This window comes from Chrysochloris asiatica, unplaced genomic scaffold (assembly GCF_000296735.1).
Source record: "Chrysochloris asiatica unplaced genomic scaffold, ChrAsi1.0 scaffold00040, whole genome shotgun sequence".
In the NCBI taxonomy this organism is placed as follows: Eukaryota; Metazoa; Chordata; class Mammalia; order Afrosoricida; family Chrysochloridae; genus Chrysochloris; species Chrysochloris asiatica.
Window position 1 is genome coordinate 9350016 of NW_006408558.1, and position 17040 is coordinate 9367055.

The 17040-nt window shown below is 40.3% G+C and overlaps 1 protein-coding gene across 2 annotated transcripts in view; it reads left to right on the forward strand.

Annotated features, from left to right (window-relative positions):
• Positions 1-17040, forward strand: part of NUP153 (nucleoporin 153kDa) — a 95470-nt gene that overhangs the window by 70093 nt on the left and 8337 nt on the right. For both annotated transcript variants that reach the window (XM_006860798.1, XM_006860797.1), the window contains 5 exons: positions 1531-2139; positions 8139-8333; positions 10430-11317; positions 13999-14340; positions 15252-15527. In XM_006860798.1, coding sequence (XP_006860860.1) covers positions 1531-2139; positions 8139-8333; positions 10430-11317; positions 13999-14340; positions 15252-15527 — 2310 coding nt within the window. The remainder of the gene's footprint in view (positions 1-1530; positions 2140-8138; positions 8334-10429; positions 11318-13998; positions 14341-15251; positions 15528-17040) is intronic.

The following is a 17040-nucleotide window of genomic DNA, read 5'->3' on the forward strand; positions in this document are numbered from 1 at the left end:
AAACTTTTATTTGGTTATAGCAGAACTCTAAAATACCTATACTAGAATTAACCAGGGATTGTTGTTTTCAAGTGTCAAATTGAGTCAGTTCCAACTCATAGCAACCCTGTATAGGGTTTCTGAGGCTGTTAAATTATTCACAAAAAGAGTTCATTGATGACTGTGGGGGCAGGGGGCAGGAAGTGTCTCTGTAAGATAATTGTTGAACTGCAAAACACAAGGTTAGCGATTCGAGCCCACCAGCCACTCTCAGGGAGGACAAAAGGTAAGGTTTTCAGATCCCACAAAGATCTACAGCCTTGGAAACGCTTTACAGGGTCACTATGAGTTAGAACTGACTCCTTGGTATTTTAACAGCACCAGTAGCCAGGGCAACTAAAGTATGTGTCATTGTTTCCTCCTTACTAAAGAACCTCTAGATTGAATCATTTCCTGGCACCCCTAGAAAACCTCTAACAACCTGTATATTCTTCCACTTCTAGTTTTCATTTTCTTTTTGTGATAAGGGCTGAAGAAACAAACCACTGAGTTTGTTGGTATGTGCAGACAAGTTACTAGTTCCAAAGAAACAGTTGATGGAAAGTCTTTGCTGTGAATAAAGTATAGCTTGAATGAATCAATTCAGTGACAGCAATTTTGATAGTACAAGCACTCCGGTAGATTTGTTTTCTTTTTTTCCTGTCTCATGAATAGTTTGTTTAATTATACTTTCAGTGGTTATTCTTAGCAGTGTTCATAATAATATGCTATATTCTAATATTGTAGAGAAATATTGTTTGAATTAGTGTTTGGTAACTGTGTAGTCCTGTAGTTCGTAGCATGACCTTGTGTGTCATGAGGGTAGAATGGGTTTTAATCATTTAAAAAGTTTTGGGCCTTACTAGAATATTGGGTGCATTGTTACTAAACTTTACAATCATATTTGTTATCGAACCATTGTCATTTGAAAGCTTGTTGGAATAATGTACTCATAACTTAAAGTAATCCTCTACTGCCTTGTTACAGTTTTGAGGGACATCGTTAAAGAACTACACCTGTATAGCTCACCTGGGCTTACTGAAGGTAGAGAAGACCACAACAGTAGATAATAGGACTGGATAGAGTGAAAAGCTTACAGAGATCAAAATCCTTTGGTCTAGCCAAGGGGAAACCTGTAAGAGGGGACAGACGAGGAATGAAGGGTGTGTTGCAGATCATTATTGGAGGAAGGCAGGGATATTAAGACTGAGGCGACAGTAGTAAACTAGTAGCAGTTGAAAGCATACAAGTGACTATTGGTTGAAGTATATAGTAAATACATTTCTAGGGGATAACATGATACATAATAAAATGTTTTTGGTAGGATTTCAACTAAAGTGTCATGTAGTGATTAATGAATGATTGCTTAGAAGAAAAACAATTCTTAAGACTTTCCTGTTGAATTGTAGGAATCAGCCCTGCCATGAAGTAAATATGTTTTCGTCCACCTATAATATTTAATAGTTGTGCTTTTTAAGTTTGTTTTCTAAGTCCCTGTTTTCCTCATTGTAGGTTTCCTGTCACCGAAGGCAGATTCTCTTACTCAGCCTCCCACAACAAGCCCTGTCATTTATACAAGACCAGCAATAAGTAGCTATTCTTCTAGTGGAATCGGGCTTGGGGAAAGTTTAAAAGCTGGATCATCTTGGCAATGTGATACTTGTTTCATCCAGAACAAAGTTACAGACAATAAGTGCATAGCCTGTCAAGCCACAAAGATACCACCAAAAGATACTGCTAAACAGTCTGGAATTGGGACAGCAAATAAAAGTGGCAAGCCAACTCTTCCTGCATCAGGGACAGGCTTTGGAGACAAATTCAAACCAGCAGTAGGAACTTGGGATTGTGATACCTGTTTAGTGCAAAATAAACCTGAAGTGGTCAAATGTATAGCTTGTGAAACACCAAAACCTGGAACAGGTGTGAAGCGGGTCCTTCCACTGCCAGTGACTTCAGAGAGTGTTGTAACTGTTTCATCTTCCAGCTGCACTGTGACCACCGGGACCTTAGGATTTGGAGATAAATTTAAAAGACCTTTGGGATCTTGGGACTGTCCAATGTGCTTTATTTCTAATAATGCAAGCGACAGTAAATGTGTGGCCTGTATGTGTGAGAAACCAGGTATGTTTATGGTTATTTGGAATAATTTTGCTTATAACGTTAGTAGAGTGTTTTAATTCTCTGTAAAACATAGATGAGAAGAAACTCCATACTTGAAATGTTTCAGGATGAGCTTATCCGCATACCTCTGACTTTCTCCAAACTAGTCTAAGGTGAAATGGTTTGCGTGGAGCAGGCTCTTCATGTTCTTTTAGCTTTGGTCGTGTGTTAGCCAGTCCAGTGTATGTTCTCATCTCCTCCTGGTATTCACGTCTGTCAGAATGTTCTTGTTCTGTGTGATCCTTTTCAAAGTTAGCTAATGTAGATGCTGAAAGATCTTAGAATTGTGCAGTCTTTCTCAAACCTTTATAAGAACAAAGTGTTTTATCTCGCTACCCCCTCTCCTCTGAAAAGCAAAATGAGAATGACTAGTGCTGATTTTGAAGACAGGAGTGTTCATGACAAGACTCTGACTGAATTTCAGTGCTCCTAACCTGATCTGTCTCCCACAGTTACTGTAATGGTGACAAAGTACTGAAGCATTAACGTACAAATTCTAACTTGGCCATGAAAAATGAAGTTAGCTTTCAGCTTTTCTGGTTTCTCTCTTTAAACAAGTTAATTAATGAAGAGTCATACCACCCAAAAGTGTCTCTGTTTCATTTTTATAATGCTGTAGTTACACAGTATCAGGGACACTTATTAAAAACTTAGAAGTGCATATACTGGAAAATACACCTCTATTTTTATTACATTTTTCCTGGATACAGAGTTTCGTGTCTGCCGTGTATAAAGCTTCTAGTTACTAATGTAGAGTGACTCCTTATCCAAACAACATAGCAAGTCTCTCAATTCTGCTGGACATTGCCCATGAACAAGATTCTAGAATCTGTATTCTGGAATGTCACTGTCTTCCCATTTGGCACCTCTTCTCCTCTCCTAAAAAAAAAAAAATAAAGATCTTAATGGGTGTGTTGTTGTTGTTAAGTACTGTGGAGTTGGTTCCAACTCATAGTGACCCTGCACAGGGTTTCCGAGGCTGTAAGTCTTAATGGGAGCAGAAAGCCTCATCTTTTTCCCACGGAACAGCTGGTAGTTTTGAACTGCCCACCTTGAGGTTCACAGCCTGATTCGTGACCACCACGCTACTCATTTAATATGTGTAGTCAAACCAAAATCAATTCTGGGTTTATATGGCCAGTAAAGCGTTGAGTTCAATAACCGTGATGGAAGAAAGTTACATGTTAAAGACAGAAAAACTCATATGTATATTAAAGAACTTGGACTTTGTCTTGTCGATGATAAGTCGTCATTTTAAGCAGAAGAGGCTATGCTCAGATTTGTATTTTTGATAAATCAATGATGGCGTTTAAGAGGTTATATATAACTCGAAGGGAACAGCATCGGGAGACTGGAATATACTAATGAAATCAATCAAGGTTGAGGAGAAGTAGAATTATGTGCAGTTGGATTACATGTTGATTGCAAGCTGCAGAGATATCAGTCCATAATTTAATCCTTGAAGTTTTGGGAATAGAGTTGATGTAAGGTGAGTGAATAAAGAAAACAGTCTAAAAATGAAGTATGGTTAATCTTTTAAAGCAGTACCCAGAGAAGGAAAAAGAAAATTATGTGGCACTGGTTGCTTACATACAGGAGGGTGTATTTCAAGTGATCAAACCAGACAGATGTCTCATTAAAAAGATGCTGGAGATGAGGAAGACTTGAAGTAGAATAGTACTGAAGGGTCAGAATGAGAGAATGAAATGAATTTGAAACTATATAAGGGAGTAAAGGTGCCAGCTTGTCTTGCTATCCACAGAGACAGTGGAACATTTAGCCAACTGAGAGACTAGGGACAGAGCTCAGAAGAGAACTGTGGATTGCAAATACAGGTTAGTCAGCTGTTTTGTTGGTGTCAAACCACGAGAATAGAGGAGAGCTTGTGAAAAGAGGAATGTGACCGAGTTGGAACTCGTGTCAGGTGAAAGAGAATGCACCTGTAAAACAGCACAGTTACAGATGGTTATGGGAGAAGTGGTGAAAGTAGAACATTGACAAAAATAGGGGAACTTCTTTCAGCAGAGCCCCCTGACATGCGACTCAAAGATTTAAATAGTCGCCTCTGTATCATTCCTCAGGAATGGTATGACTTGGTCAATCTATTTGATCCATTTTCCTCTTTTAGACCATGAGTACCTTTAGAAACTATACAACATTTTATTCATCTCTGTGTCTCTAGTACCTAAGTTTATTCCGTAGTATACTTAATATGTAGTCTTTTAAATGAATAGCAGATAGCAGAAGTGCTGTTAACTTAGAAGGTGTCAAGTTGAATTGCATAATGGATGTCAGCACACATCTATCCAAAAATTACTAGAGCAGAGACCTATGTTTTGAAATCAGTACACTCTATGGCTATGTATTTGTGCTAGGACCTTCCTTGTCTACAATACATTTTTTATATCTTAGAATATTGTATTCTTTGAAGAAATTTCATAAAGTTGGCTTTTTTTGGAGAGTGCTTTATTGAAGTTTAGGTGAAAAACTATAGCACAGGCCACTTCTCCATTCAACAATTTTGTTTGGTGACAATAATGCTAATTCTCTCTGTGTAACAGCACTATTTCTGCTTCCTCCCTGGGTTTCCTGTTGCTCTCTCTCCTTCTGTCTTATCCCTTCCAGGCTTCTGAGTTTTGTTTTTGAGCTACGGTTTTGGTCCCTATGGCAAGCTGTTTGAGGAGCTTCTTCTTTATGGTGTTACTCTTCACTTTATAGGCCTGTGTATGGTTCCTAGTTGATCCCTGGAGTTAGATTCAGGTTGAGATTTGAAGGTGATATGAGGGCCATGTCTGTATCAGAACAAAAAAGCTGATATTTTATTATATTATTTTGTTTTGTTTCACATTTTTCTACCGCTTGGTCCAAGACATTCTATTGTGATCCCAATTAGAGTGGTCTTGGACTAATTATTTCTTGAGTCAATGGTTTTCTTCTCTCTTCCTTATAAAGATTCTTGGAACAATTTAGTCTTTTACCTTTCAACCTTTAATTTGTAAGCATTATTTTTTCACCCCTAAATTTTGTTTAGTTTGTTGCTGTTGTTGAGACTATATACAATAAAGCATCCACCAATTTAGCAGATTCTACATGTGCAGTTTAGTTTTCATCCTGCTTTTCCCATGTTTGTCATCCCTACCCCACCCACCCCTGCTATGAACAGAAACCCACAGCCCCAAAGCTTCCTATCTTGTCTTTCCAGTTACTATTTTATAATTCCATACAGACAGTTAGTAAATGCACATCATACACAATGCAGATCGTTTTCCTAATTAAACTCCACCATTGTTTGGTTTAAAGACAGTGACTTGACAGATAACATTTGGTTTACGGTTTAAGGAGTATCTCAGGGTGGTAGTTTCAGGGGTTGATCCAACTTTCATGGCTCCAGAAAGTCTAGAGCCTATGAAAATGTGGAATGGTGTTTTGTATTTTCCCTCTTGCAGTCAGGATTTTTCAATGGAATCTTTTTTTTTTTTTTATAAAAGTTTTTATTGGGAATTATGTGATAGTTTACACGGGAGAATATTTGTTTTACATTCATTCTATAGTATATCGTTTCATTGCCGTGCATCATCAACCAACCAAAGGGTACACACTGCAAGCCTGCGCCCCCAACCCCCAGTCAGCACACAGCCCCTCTCTTTCTCGGGGTGTAGAGTCCCCAGCTACTCCATCTCTCCATGTCATCGTCTCTGCCTCCATCTCTGGCGTCACTGCTTCTCTGGGTAGGGTCCCACACTCTGCTTTTCTCCCTTGATGGTCCCAGGGACCTCTGCTCCTAGACTGCAAAGTCAACCACTCACCTCCTTTTTTGTTACAAAACGTCTACTTTTACATTTCCAACCCTTACAGTCAGTCCTGATAGCAATTATTCACTATTGTGCCACCAGAGTCCTATCCCTCTCCTTTCATCAGCCCCATCCAGACAGATTGGAAACCACTCAGTTGAGATTCTACCTTCCTGTGGATCTAGGCTCCCTCTTGAAACCTTGTAAGCCAGTCACTTCTTACCTTTGTAGTCCCCCAACCCCACCCCGCCCCAAGTTTGGGTAGCCAGTGTCCAAGTTGCCCATCTCTTGTCTACTCTGTATAGAGGGGGTGGAAATGATTCTTGCTGTAAGGATTTGTTCCCAATTTTGAGCTACTGCATCCATAGGTGTAGGTCAAGTTGATCAGATTTTATCAGATTAGTCTTTTTTTCCTCTTCTTTCTTCTTCTGGTTGAGCTCTGATCATTGAGCCCTTGAAGCCATGTCAAGTGGGTATTATCTGCAAGTGTGGATGTTCTTGTGCATGTGCCCTCACTTCTTATCGGCTGGATGCTTCACTCTCTGCTCTAGTCCTCTGTGGCTGTGTTACTGACTTTGGGCCCAGGAATCCCCAGTTCTTGCCATACAACCAGGTCTCCACCCAGGTTCACATGAGTGTATTCAACGTGGTCAGACATAGCTCACAACTTTATAGCGGTTTTCCCCTCACTTCCCCTTGTGTATTCCCCTTGAGTCTTAGTCTTGGAAGGGGGTTTGCCCTTGAAGGGACCTGACCACTTGCCTTGATGGCTCTTGGGCGTTGATGGAATCTTTGGGTAAAATGTTCAGTACTTGTAGCTGCTGTAGACCATTCAGTTTGTCTGGTCTCAGCATAGAAGGCAGTTCCCCACACAGTCCATTTTCTCCTCTTTCTGCTGGCCCTTCTGCTGATGCTGTGAATAGGGAGTGGATTGTTGTGTATTGGGTGATAGTGTTTAAATTTTGAAGACCTTAGGCAATACACAATGAGCTTGGAGGTAAGAACAAACATGTTGTAAGGCCAGTTAACTGGGATGTCCCACGAAACCGTAACCCTAAATGTGTAACCTAAGGAACCGATTTCCCACAAAGTGTTTGGTTGTGTGTTAGTAGCTACAGGTATCTACTCTTTGTTGTCATTCTAAGTATATCTATCACACAACTTCTGCCAGCACCAGCTTTCTATAGGTATACCAGCTATTGACAGTAATTACAGTCAAGAGTTGATACAACTCTACTCTTAATCAATGCGATTTTCCCAGCCCTGCTAACCCCCTCTTCTCACTCTCTCTTGTCTCTAGCAACCACTAATAAGCTTTGGTCACTGAACATTGCCTTTTGTTGTATTTTTATAAGTAAGGTCATACAGTGTTGTTGTTAAGTGCCTACAAGACGGTTCTGACCCATAGCGACCCTGTATAGGGTTTCCGAGGAGTGGCTGGTGAGTTTGAACCGCTGATGTTGCGGTTCAAACCAACCTTGCAGTCCAACGTATTAACCCACCATACCCTTCATTCAGCATAATGTCTTCAAGCTCAGTCCTTATCGTTTTTCCCTTACCAGAGTAAGAATAGTGTACATACGGGACACTCTTTGTTTATCCATTTATCTGTTGGTGGTCATTTACATTGCTTTCACCTTTGACTGTTGTGAATAGTAATGCAGTGAACACTGGTGTCAAAGTCCCTTTATGAGTCTCTGCTTTCAAGTCTATTTGGGTATATAGAACTAGAATTACTGGGCCATATGGTAGATCACAGGTCGCTATGAGTCGGAACTGACTCGATGTCACTTGACAATAGTTCTGGAATCTATGTGGTGCTGTAGTAAGTACTGTATTACTAACCACACGCTTGGCAGTTCAAACCCACCAGATATATTCTAGGACCTCCTGTATAGGGTCACTGTGATTCAGAACTGACGCGACATCACTTAACTACAACATGGTAGTTCTACTTTTCATTTTGGGGGAACAGTTGTAGTTCTTCCCAAAGCAGCTGCTTGTTTATAAGATTAATAGTAAGCTGAGCTGTCTTGTTTTTAACAAAGTGTTAATTTTTCTGGCATTTTTTGGGTATGTTAACGGGAAAAACTAATACGAAGTGAACGTGTTACTAATGAATTGACATGTGAGTGTAAAACTTCCTTTGTTTCCCCCATTGGTTTTTAGGAAGCTCAACACCTACTTCAAGTAGCAGCACGCCACCAGTCTCTGTGTCTTCTGGCAGCTCTCTAGGATGGGACAAGTTCAGGAAACCCGAGGGCAGCTGGGACTGTGAAGTATGCCTTGTACAAAACAAAGCAGATTCCACCAAATGTGTATCGTGTGAAAGTACAAAGCCAGGCACAAGATCGGAGTTTAAAGGTGAGGTGATGGTTAAGTGCCTCCTTGTAATAAGCTACTTTGAAGAGAAATAGTTGCAAATAGTTTGTTTCCTTCTCAGTGGAGAATCCATGTAAAATGAGGTGTTTGCCTCAGAAGGGTTTCAGTTCCTATCTCTCTGAATTACTGTTAAAGTCCAGATTCTTCACAGGTCAGCATTTTTCTAAAGGCTGGGCAAAGAACTGTTTTGGGGTATTTGTTGAATGTTAGCAAGAAAAAGAGTTTTGTTTTTAATTGTTTGGCACCTTTTTGGCATTGAGACGAAAGCCCTGATCTATTTTTGGGAATTTTCACTCCTAGGTCACAGGCTTATGCCTGAAAGTATATACCCCTGCCATCTAGTAGATTCTGACTCATAGCAGGCCCTACAGTGCAATGGAGAGCTGCTGCAAAGGATTTCTAAGACCCTAAATCTTTAACAGAGCAGCCAGTCCCGTTTTTCAAGCGGTGAATGGCTGGTGGGTTTGAACCACTGATCTTGTGGCTACCATCTCCATGTCTTTCCCACAGCGACACCACAACTCCTTATTAAAGTTTTCATCTGCTGGCCCAACATTTCAAGTTCTCACGCACCAGTGTGAATTGTTTTAGTCAGCTTCACATTTCAGATGAACAGGCTGATGCTGATTGTAGGCAATGAAAGGAGTCCTGGTGTTTGGTGCTCTGCAGGCTAATTGGACTGCAAGGTCAGTTTGAACCGCAAAATCGGCGGTTCAAGCTCACCAGCCACTCCTCAGAAACCCTATACTACAGGGTTGCTATGAGTTGGAACTGACTTGACGGCACTTAACCACAACAGTTGATTAAATGACTATGTGGCTAACGAGGTACAGCTGACAGTTGGGAGGGTCCTTCAGACAATCAGGAAGCTTTCCAGTTCTTTTTGATATATCCCGTCGTAATTACCTCATGTCCCCTTTTCTCATGCAGTGTCCCCCCAGGAAACTGATAACTCGTTATAGCTTATCTTTAGTACTTTTCTTCTTAGTTTCTTTAACAGAAAAGCACTATATAACCAAGACTTTGAACTTGTTAGTATTGTGTAAGTACATAGCACATTTATTCAGAACATTGCTATGAAAAGGTTCACAGTAAAAAGTCTTCTCTCATCCCCTTTGACTCATTTCCCAGCATTCTTCTCCCCAACCAGGTAATAACTGTTTAGTTAAAGAAAAAAACCCAACTCACTGCCATCGAGACGATTTGGACTCATAGTGACCCTCTCTACGAATTTCCAGGGCAATAAATCTTTGCAGGAGAAGAAAGCCCTATCTTTTAACTGAACAGCTAGTGGGTTTGAACTGCTAACCTTGTGGTTAGCAGTCCAGTGAGTGATTATCCTACTGTGCCACACCAGGACTCTAATAATTGTTTGTTGTTAAATGCCATCAAGTTAATTCCGGCTGCTAGTGAGGTATAGAGTTTCTAAGGAGCAGCTGGTGAGTCTGAACCACCGCCGACTGTATGGTTCATAGTCCAGTGCTGATCCTACAGTGCCACACCAGGAGCTCCTTATAACGCTGTGTTTCTTTATGCACATCCTAAAAATATATATCATTATTCTGAATATTCCCTCTACCTTGTTTGAAAAGGTGTCATAGTCCCTCTACCTTGTTTAAAAAGGTGTTATATACCGTACTGTCTCCCTGCCTCCTTAATCTTTACTTAATCTGCCTGGATTATATGGCATTTTGCCATGTGTGTGGGTTTATCTTTAAAACAAAATCCCAGCTGAGTTAGAGAATATATGTGTTTGTAATTTTTGATAAATATTGACAAATTGCTTCTCACAACTTGCATGCAAATTTACACTTCCACCTGCACTGTATAAAAGTGCTTTTTGTGGTCTCTGCCAGCCTATAGATGACAGGTGACATGTCAGTATCGTTGGCACTGGGATGCATTTTTAATAGTAAATATTGGTCACATTGGTTCACACCCACTGCTATTGCTAATACTCTTCAAGGTGTGCCTTTCCAAAGTTACTCCTGTATAACTTGATTTTCAGGGGTTATCCTTTATTGGAGAGGATAAGAATATTAGTTCATCTTCTCAGTGTGTCTTTTATATTTTTGAAGGTTTTGGTACATCTGCATCATCTTCGAACCCAGCTGCTTCCTCCTTCAAATTTGGTATCCCTTCCTCCCCTTCTGGTCCTTCTCAGACTTTAACCAACACTGGAAATGTTAAATTTGGAGATCAAGGAGGCTTCAAAATAGGAGTATCATCAGATTCTGAGTCTGTAAATCCCATGAGTGGAGGCTTTAAATTTTCTAAACCAACTGGAGATTTTAAATTTGGAGTCTCATCGGATCCTAAACCTGAAGAAGATAAAAAAGACAGTAAGACTGATAATCATTTTAAATTTGGACTTCCTTCTTCTGGTGTAAGCAATCCAACTCCTTTAACTCCATTTCAATTTGGAGTACCTAACGTTGGGCAGCAAGACAAGAGAGAACTTCCTAAACCTGCATCTGCAGGCTTTAGTTTTGGTACAGGCGTTACTAACCCTACCCCTGCTGCTAGGAATACCGCAGTGACCTCAGAGAACAAAAGCAGCTGCAACTTTGGAACCATAGAAACTAGGAGTGTTTCAGTGGCTCCTTTCACATGTAAGATGTCAGAAGCGAAAAAAGAAGAAACATCTGCCACCAAACGAGGGTTTACTTTTGGCAACATGGAACATGCTTCCCTGCCATCTGCCTCAGTGTCTGCTTTGGGAAGGACAGAGGAGAAACAGCAGGAGCCTGTCACTTCTACTTCTCTAGTGTTTGGAAAGAAAGCTGACAATGAAGAGCCAAAGTGTCAACACTTGTTTTCATTTGGTAATTCAGAGCAAACCAAAGATGAGAGTTCTTCAAGTTCGACTTTGAGTTTTGTTATGGTAAAACCATCTGAGAAAGGATCAGAACAGCCAGCAAAGGCCACTTTTGCTTTTGGAGCTCAAACCAATACTACAGCTGCTGGTAAGTTTTATAGTTTTCGGTTTTGTTTTAAAAAAAAAAATACAAGGGATTTCTGATATCCTGACAATTGTGTCATGTCAAAGCATTATTTACACTTAACATAGTTGAAACTGAGAATCCCAAAAACAGCTCTCTGGGAAGAAGTTACTGCTTTAGGCACCCGCCCCAAATGATTCCAGTGATGATCTACATATAAAATGTTGAGAGTCCTAACTCTAAAGGCAAGCCCACACAGTGTTGCACAGCTATCCATGGCTTTCTTCCTGATCTTTCTTGTTGTTAATTGCTGTTGAGTCAGTTCTGACCCATAGCGATTCTGTATAGCGTCTTCAAAGAGTGGCTCGTGAGCTTGAACTGCTGACCTTGTGGTTCAAATGGCAGTACAGCATGTTAACCCACAGTGCCACACCAGGGCTCCTTATCTTTGGGCATTTATGATCAGACTTAGCATAAAATGTGCAGGAATGTTGGGCGTCTTAAAAGTTAAAAGCATCCATGGTGAAATAAAGATCATTTTGTGAATTGATCAGATTAGTAGCAACTTTCCCCTAACACAGTGCCAACTACAAAAGCATTGCTCCAGGCTGGAGCCTCGGCTTATTTGTTTGAAGAGAAGTTCTTTGAAGATGACATCAATAGGGAGGAAATAGCAAAGCAGTGATAGAAGAAAATTGCCTAGAGTAAACAAAAACATTGATCTTCAAAATGGAAATGACCTACTACTTAGGAGACAGTGACGTTTTAGGCTACATGAGCAAAAACCCTGAATGCTTTTAGAGAGAGAGAGAGAGAGAGAGAAGCTGTTTGCCACAAATAAATAAATAGGTATGTTTGCATCAGACTTCTGCTTTGCAATATCAAATGGGACCCACAAAGTATAAATGATTTTAAACCTAGAATCCGTATAATTAGCTAAATTTATTCAAACATAAGTGTAAAATAGAAATGTTTTCAGACACTCAAAAGAATCAAAAGTTCATAGCATTGACACTTCCTGAATTAGCTGGAAGCACCAGGAATCCTGGTGTGGTGCTGTGGGCTAATGCGTCAGACTGCAAAGACGTTTGAACTGCGAGGTCAGTGGTTCAAGCTCACTAGCTGCTCCTTGAAAACCCTATACAGGGTCGCTATGGGTCGGAATCGACTCAACGGCACTTAACAACAACAATGCAAAAAAAAGAAAAAAATTGGAAAGACAGCAATTGTGAAATTCAACAAATAGATGTGAGCAGTTTTTGTCTAAAAATTTTACTTGAAAAATAATATTTATTCCTTTAAAATCAAAAGTAAGATTATGTAATGTTTTAAAAAGGAGCTAAAACTGAGATGGGCAGTATTGGAATGGAGACATTATTGGAGGAACAACAAAAAATCTTCAGTAAAGTAGCTGGATTTAGGATCACCATACGAAAATCAATTATTTCCCCCTAAAATCAGCAATCAGTAGATGTTTAACAGTATATCTCATTTATGTTTTCTAACATTTCTAATTTGGTATTTTATAAAATCAGTAGAACCTTTTAACATACTGCATAGTTGAAAGGAGGTAGTTCTGCTTGTCCCGGGGTGAGATTATTTCTCCTCTCCTCATACACAACTTCTGGAGGCCTGGTGTGGCACAGTGGGTTAATGCACCAGACTGCAAAACCATTTGAACTACAAGGTCGGCAGTTCAACCTCACCAGCCGCTTCCCAGAAACCCTATACAGGGTCCCTATGGGCTAGAACCGACTCGACGGTACTTCACAACAACAACATTTATAACTTTAAGGAACTCTGGTAGCCTAGTGGTTACGAGTTGGGCTGCTAACTTCTGGGTGAGCAGTTCGAAACTACCAGCTGTTCTGCGGGAGAAAGATGAGGCTCCTGCTCCCGTAAAGACATACAGCCTCGGACACCCTGTACAGGGTCGCTGTGATTCAGAACTGACTCCACAGCATACAACCATCACCACCATGTACAACTTCAGTATTTTGGTGGAACTTGGCAGCTAAGCTGATTCTTAAATTCATCCAGAAGGAAAAATGCTCAATAAATTTTTGGGAGAAGGGCAAGGCACACAAGTAGGTTTGCCCTACCAATATAAAGAATACTATAAAGCTCTGGTAGCGTAGTGGTTACGAATCGGGCTGCGAACCTTAAGGTCAGCGGTTCGAAACTACCAGCTGCACCGCGGGAGAAAGATGAGGCTTTCTACTCCCGTAAAGATTTACACCCTCAGAAACCCTATACAGGGTCGCTACGGGTCGGAACCGACTCGATGGCACATAACAACAACAACAACAACATAAAGCTGTAATAATTAAAACAGCAGAAGAAACAGATGCATGCATATTAGGAAATTTAGGATATCATCAAGGTGACCTTCCAAGTCAGTGGCCACAGAATACACTCATCAATCCAAGCTGCAGAAAAAAATCACTTATCCATTTAGATAAAATAAAGCTATATAGTCCTGCTAACATACTGTAACACCTGTAAGACCAAATGTAATACACTAAATATTCAGCAAAAAGATGGATATGTATCTGTCAAAATTTGTATAACAGATGTCCATCTGATTTATGGCTCTCTAGGAAATAGTTAATATTTTGTTTTCTAAATACTTTAATTATAGACACCATGAAAAATGCTTTCTGAGATTATTAGTAAGGATTTTGGTTTCTTAGTTTCTCTTCCAGATCAAGGAGCAGCAAAGTCCGTTTTCAGTTTCTTGAGCAACAATTCCTCGAATCCAAGCCTAGCAGCCACTTCGGCTAATGCTGGTCTATTTGGTAGCTCCACCACTTCTTCCAATCCACCTGTGGCTGCCTTTGTGTTTGGACAGGCCAGCAATCCTGTGAGCAACTCTGCCTTCGGTAACTCTGCTGAATCCAGTACATCTCATCAGGGCAGCAAAGCAGCAACCACATCTAGCACAGCTGCCGCTGTTACCCCATTTGTCTTTGGTCCAGGAGCCAGCAGTAGTACTACAGCAAACACTGGTTTCAGCTTTGGAGCTACAACCACATCTAGCTCTGCAGGCACGTTAAGAAAATACATTGTTTGGTCAACTTTAACTTGATGTATACCAATGGTTAACAAATACTATAACAGCTTGGGTTCCTTTAGGTCAACTATATCAAGCATGCTGTAATTACTCAATACAGGCACTTCACAGATACTGTTTTTTTCCAGAAATTGAATGTGGCAGCTGTGCATTGAGCAAGTCTTTTATTGGAGCCATTTTTCCAGAGTATGTGCTTGCTTCATATCTCTCAATCATACAGTATTTCAGACTTTTCCCTAGTGCGCATGCACACTTAATGACTAATGTGTAGTGTAAACATAATTTCCATATGCACTGGGAAACCAAAATTACTGCGATTCAACTTTATTGCTCTATGTACTTTATTACAGTGGTTTGGAACTAAACCCCCAATATTGTTAGAGGTATGCCTCAATGTGCATCATTGTATATATGTAATATTTTACTCTTGAAAACAATTTTTCTAATCTTGATAAGAGTGAAATTTTAGTTTTTCAAGTTTTTTATTCTTTTCTCTAAACCGTAACTTGTAAATAGCCACATATTAGAGAACTGGCGAATGTTTTATTAGAATCCTTCTTCTTGCAGTGTATACATGTATTCAGCATTGGTCAACATGAAATTTCTCGTGGGGGATTGTCTTCTCAATTACATCCCTTCATGCAAAAATTGTTGACTGTGAAGGTGGAAAGTCATGTTAACTGAAGTTTCTGTTTATGTGGATTCTGTGTTTCACTAAATGGTAGAATTCTTTTCTTGCTCATTATTCAAACTTACTTAATCTTGATTTACTTAGCAAGGTGTATCTGAAAATCAGTTTGAAATTTGCTTTAAAGTTTATAGACATTTATGAGGATACTCCCATTGTACTAATTACGGTGATCCTAACATTTATTTGGTGTCTAGGTTCCTCATTTGTGTTTGGCACTGGACCTTCTTCAACGCCATCTGCCAGCCCTGCATTTGGTGCTAGCCAGACCCCAACATTTGGGCAAAGTCAAAGTGCCAGCCAGTTGAACCCTCCAAGCTTTGGATCGATTTCATCTTCAACAGCATTATTTGCAGCTAGTTCTCAGCCTGCACCCCCTACATTTGGGACAGTAACAAGCAGTAGCCAGCCTCCTGTGTTTGGCCAGCAGCCTGGCCAGTCTGCATTTGGTGCTGGGGCAGCTCCTAATCCTAGTAAGTGTGCTCACTGAGGTAACTTTGGTGCTGTGCATCTTAAGAATCATGTTTTTCTCGGAATTTTCATTCTTGTATATGTATCTTGGTACACACGTGTTATGTTTTTCTAGGGCATATCCTGGAATCAGATTACTGAAAAGAAAAAGTGTGCATATCCTAGACTTTAGACATACAATGACTGGATTGTGCCAGTTTACATCCTACCACCATTGTATAGGAGCTATCGTATAGAGATTCTATTTGGACTTTGGGCCACTTTTATGTTAGGGTCCATGATTTTTTTTTTTTTTTTTAAAGGTTTTTATTGTGGGTTAAGTGAAAGTTTACAGGGCAGATTATCAGTTTTACATTCAACAAATCATACACCTTGTTTCATTACAATGATTATAATCCCTACCATCAGTTACCAATGTTTCTCTCTATGAACTTTAGCTTTTTGTTTGTTTTGAAAAACAAAACAAAAAACCAACAACTCAGGCATATATAATAATTTACACCTCTAAAATGGCAAGTCAGCCTCTTGGCCACCTGCTCTTAGTCCTTCTCTTCCCATGAATCTCGAGTCCTCAGCCATTCCCTCTCTCTGTGTCCCCATCTCTGCCTCCATCTCTGGTGATGCTGCTTCTCTGGATAAAGTCCCGCATTCTGCTTGTGTTCATCTTCCTTGATTGTTCCAGGGGCCTCTGTTTCTGGACTGTAAAATTAACCACTGCCTTGTTTTTCTTACAAAACTTCTACCTTTACAATTGTGATAGTCACAATTAGTAATGATAACAGTTACTCACTATTGAATCATACTAATCTTATCCCCATCTCTTTTCACCAGACCCATCTAGACAAGATGACAGCGAATTCAGTGGGGATTCCTCTCACTCCCAACTCTTAAACTATACTCCCTCTTGAAACCTTGCCTTTATTACCCCCTCATTTTAAGTAGCCATTGTCGGTAAGTTGCCTGTCCCTATCTACCCTGTGTGCAGAGGGGATAGCATTGATACTTGACGTGAAGACTCCTTCCCTCTCTGTTGGTATTTAGAGTAACTACCTCCATGAGTAAGGAGCTCTGGTAGCATAGTGGTTATGAATCGGGCTGTGAGCCGCAAGGTCAGCAGTTCGAAACTACCACCTGCTCTGCGGGAGAAAGATGAGGCTTTCTGCTCCCATAAAGATTTATAACCTTGGAAACCCTGTACAGCCTTGGAAACCCTGTACAGGGTCACTATGAGTCAGAACTGACTCCACAGCACATCACCACCCCACCTCCATGAGTGTAGGTCAGGTTCATCAAATTGTAGCAATTTACCCTTGCTTCCCGTATCATGATTTTTTTTGGGGGGTGGTGGTGGTGATGTTAATCTTCTTCTAGTCGAGTTCTGATTATTAAGCCATCGAGGATACATCAAATTGGTATTATTGTCTGCAAGTTTGGGTGTTCTTGTGCATCTCCCCTCACTTCATATCAGCTGGATGCTTTACTCTCAGCTCTAGCCCTCTATGGCTATGTCCTTGA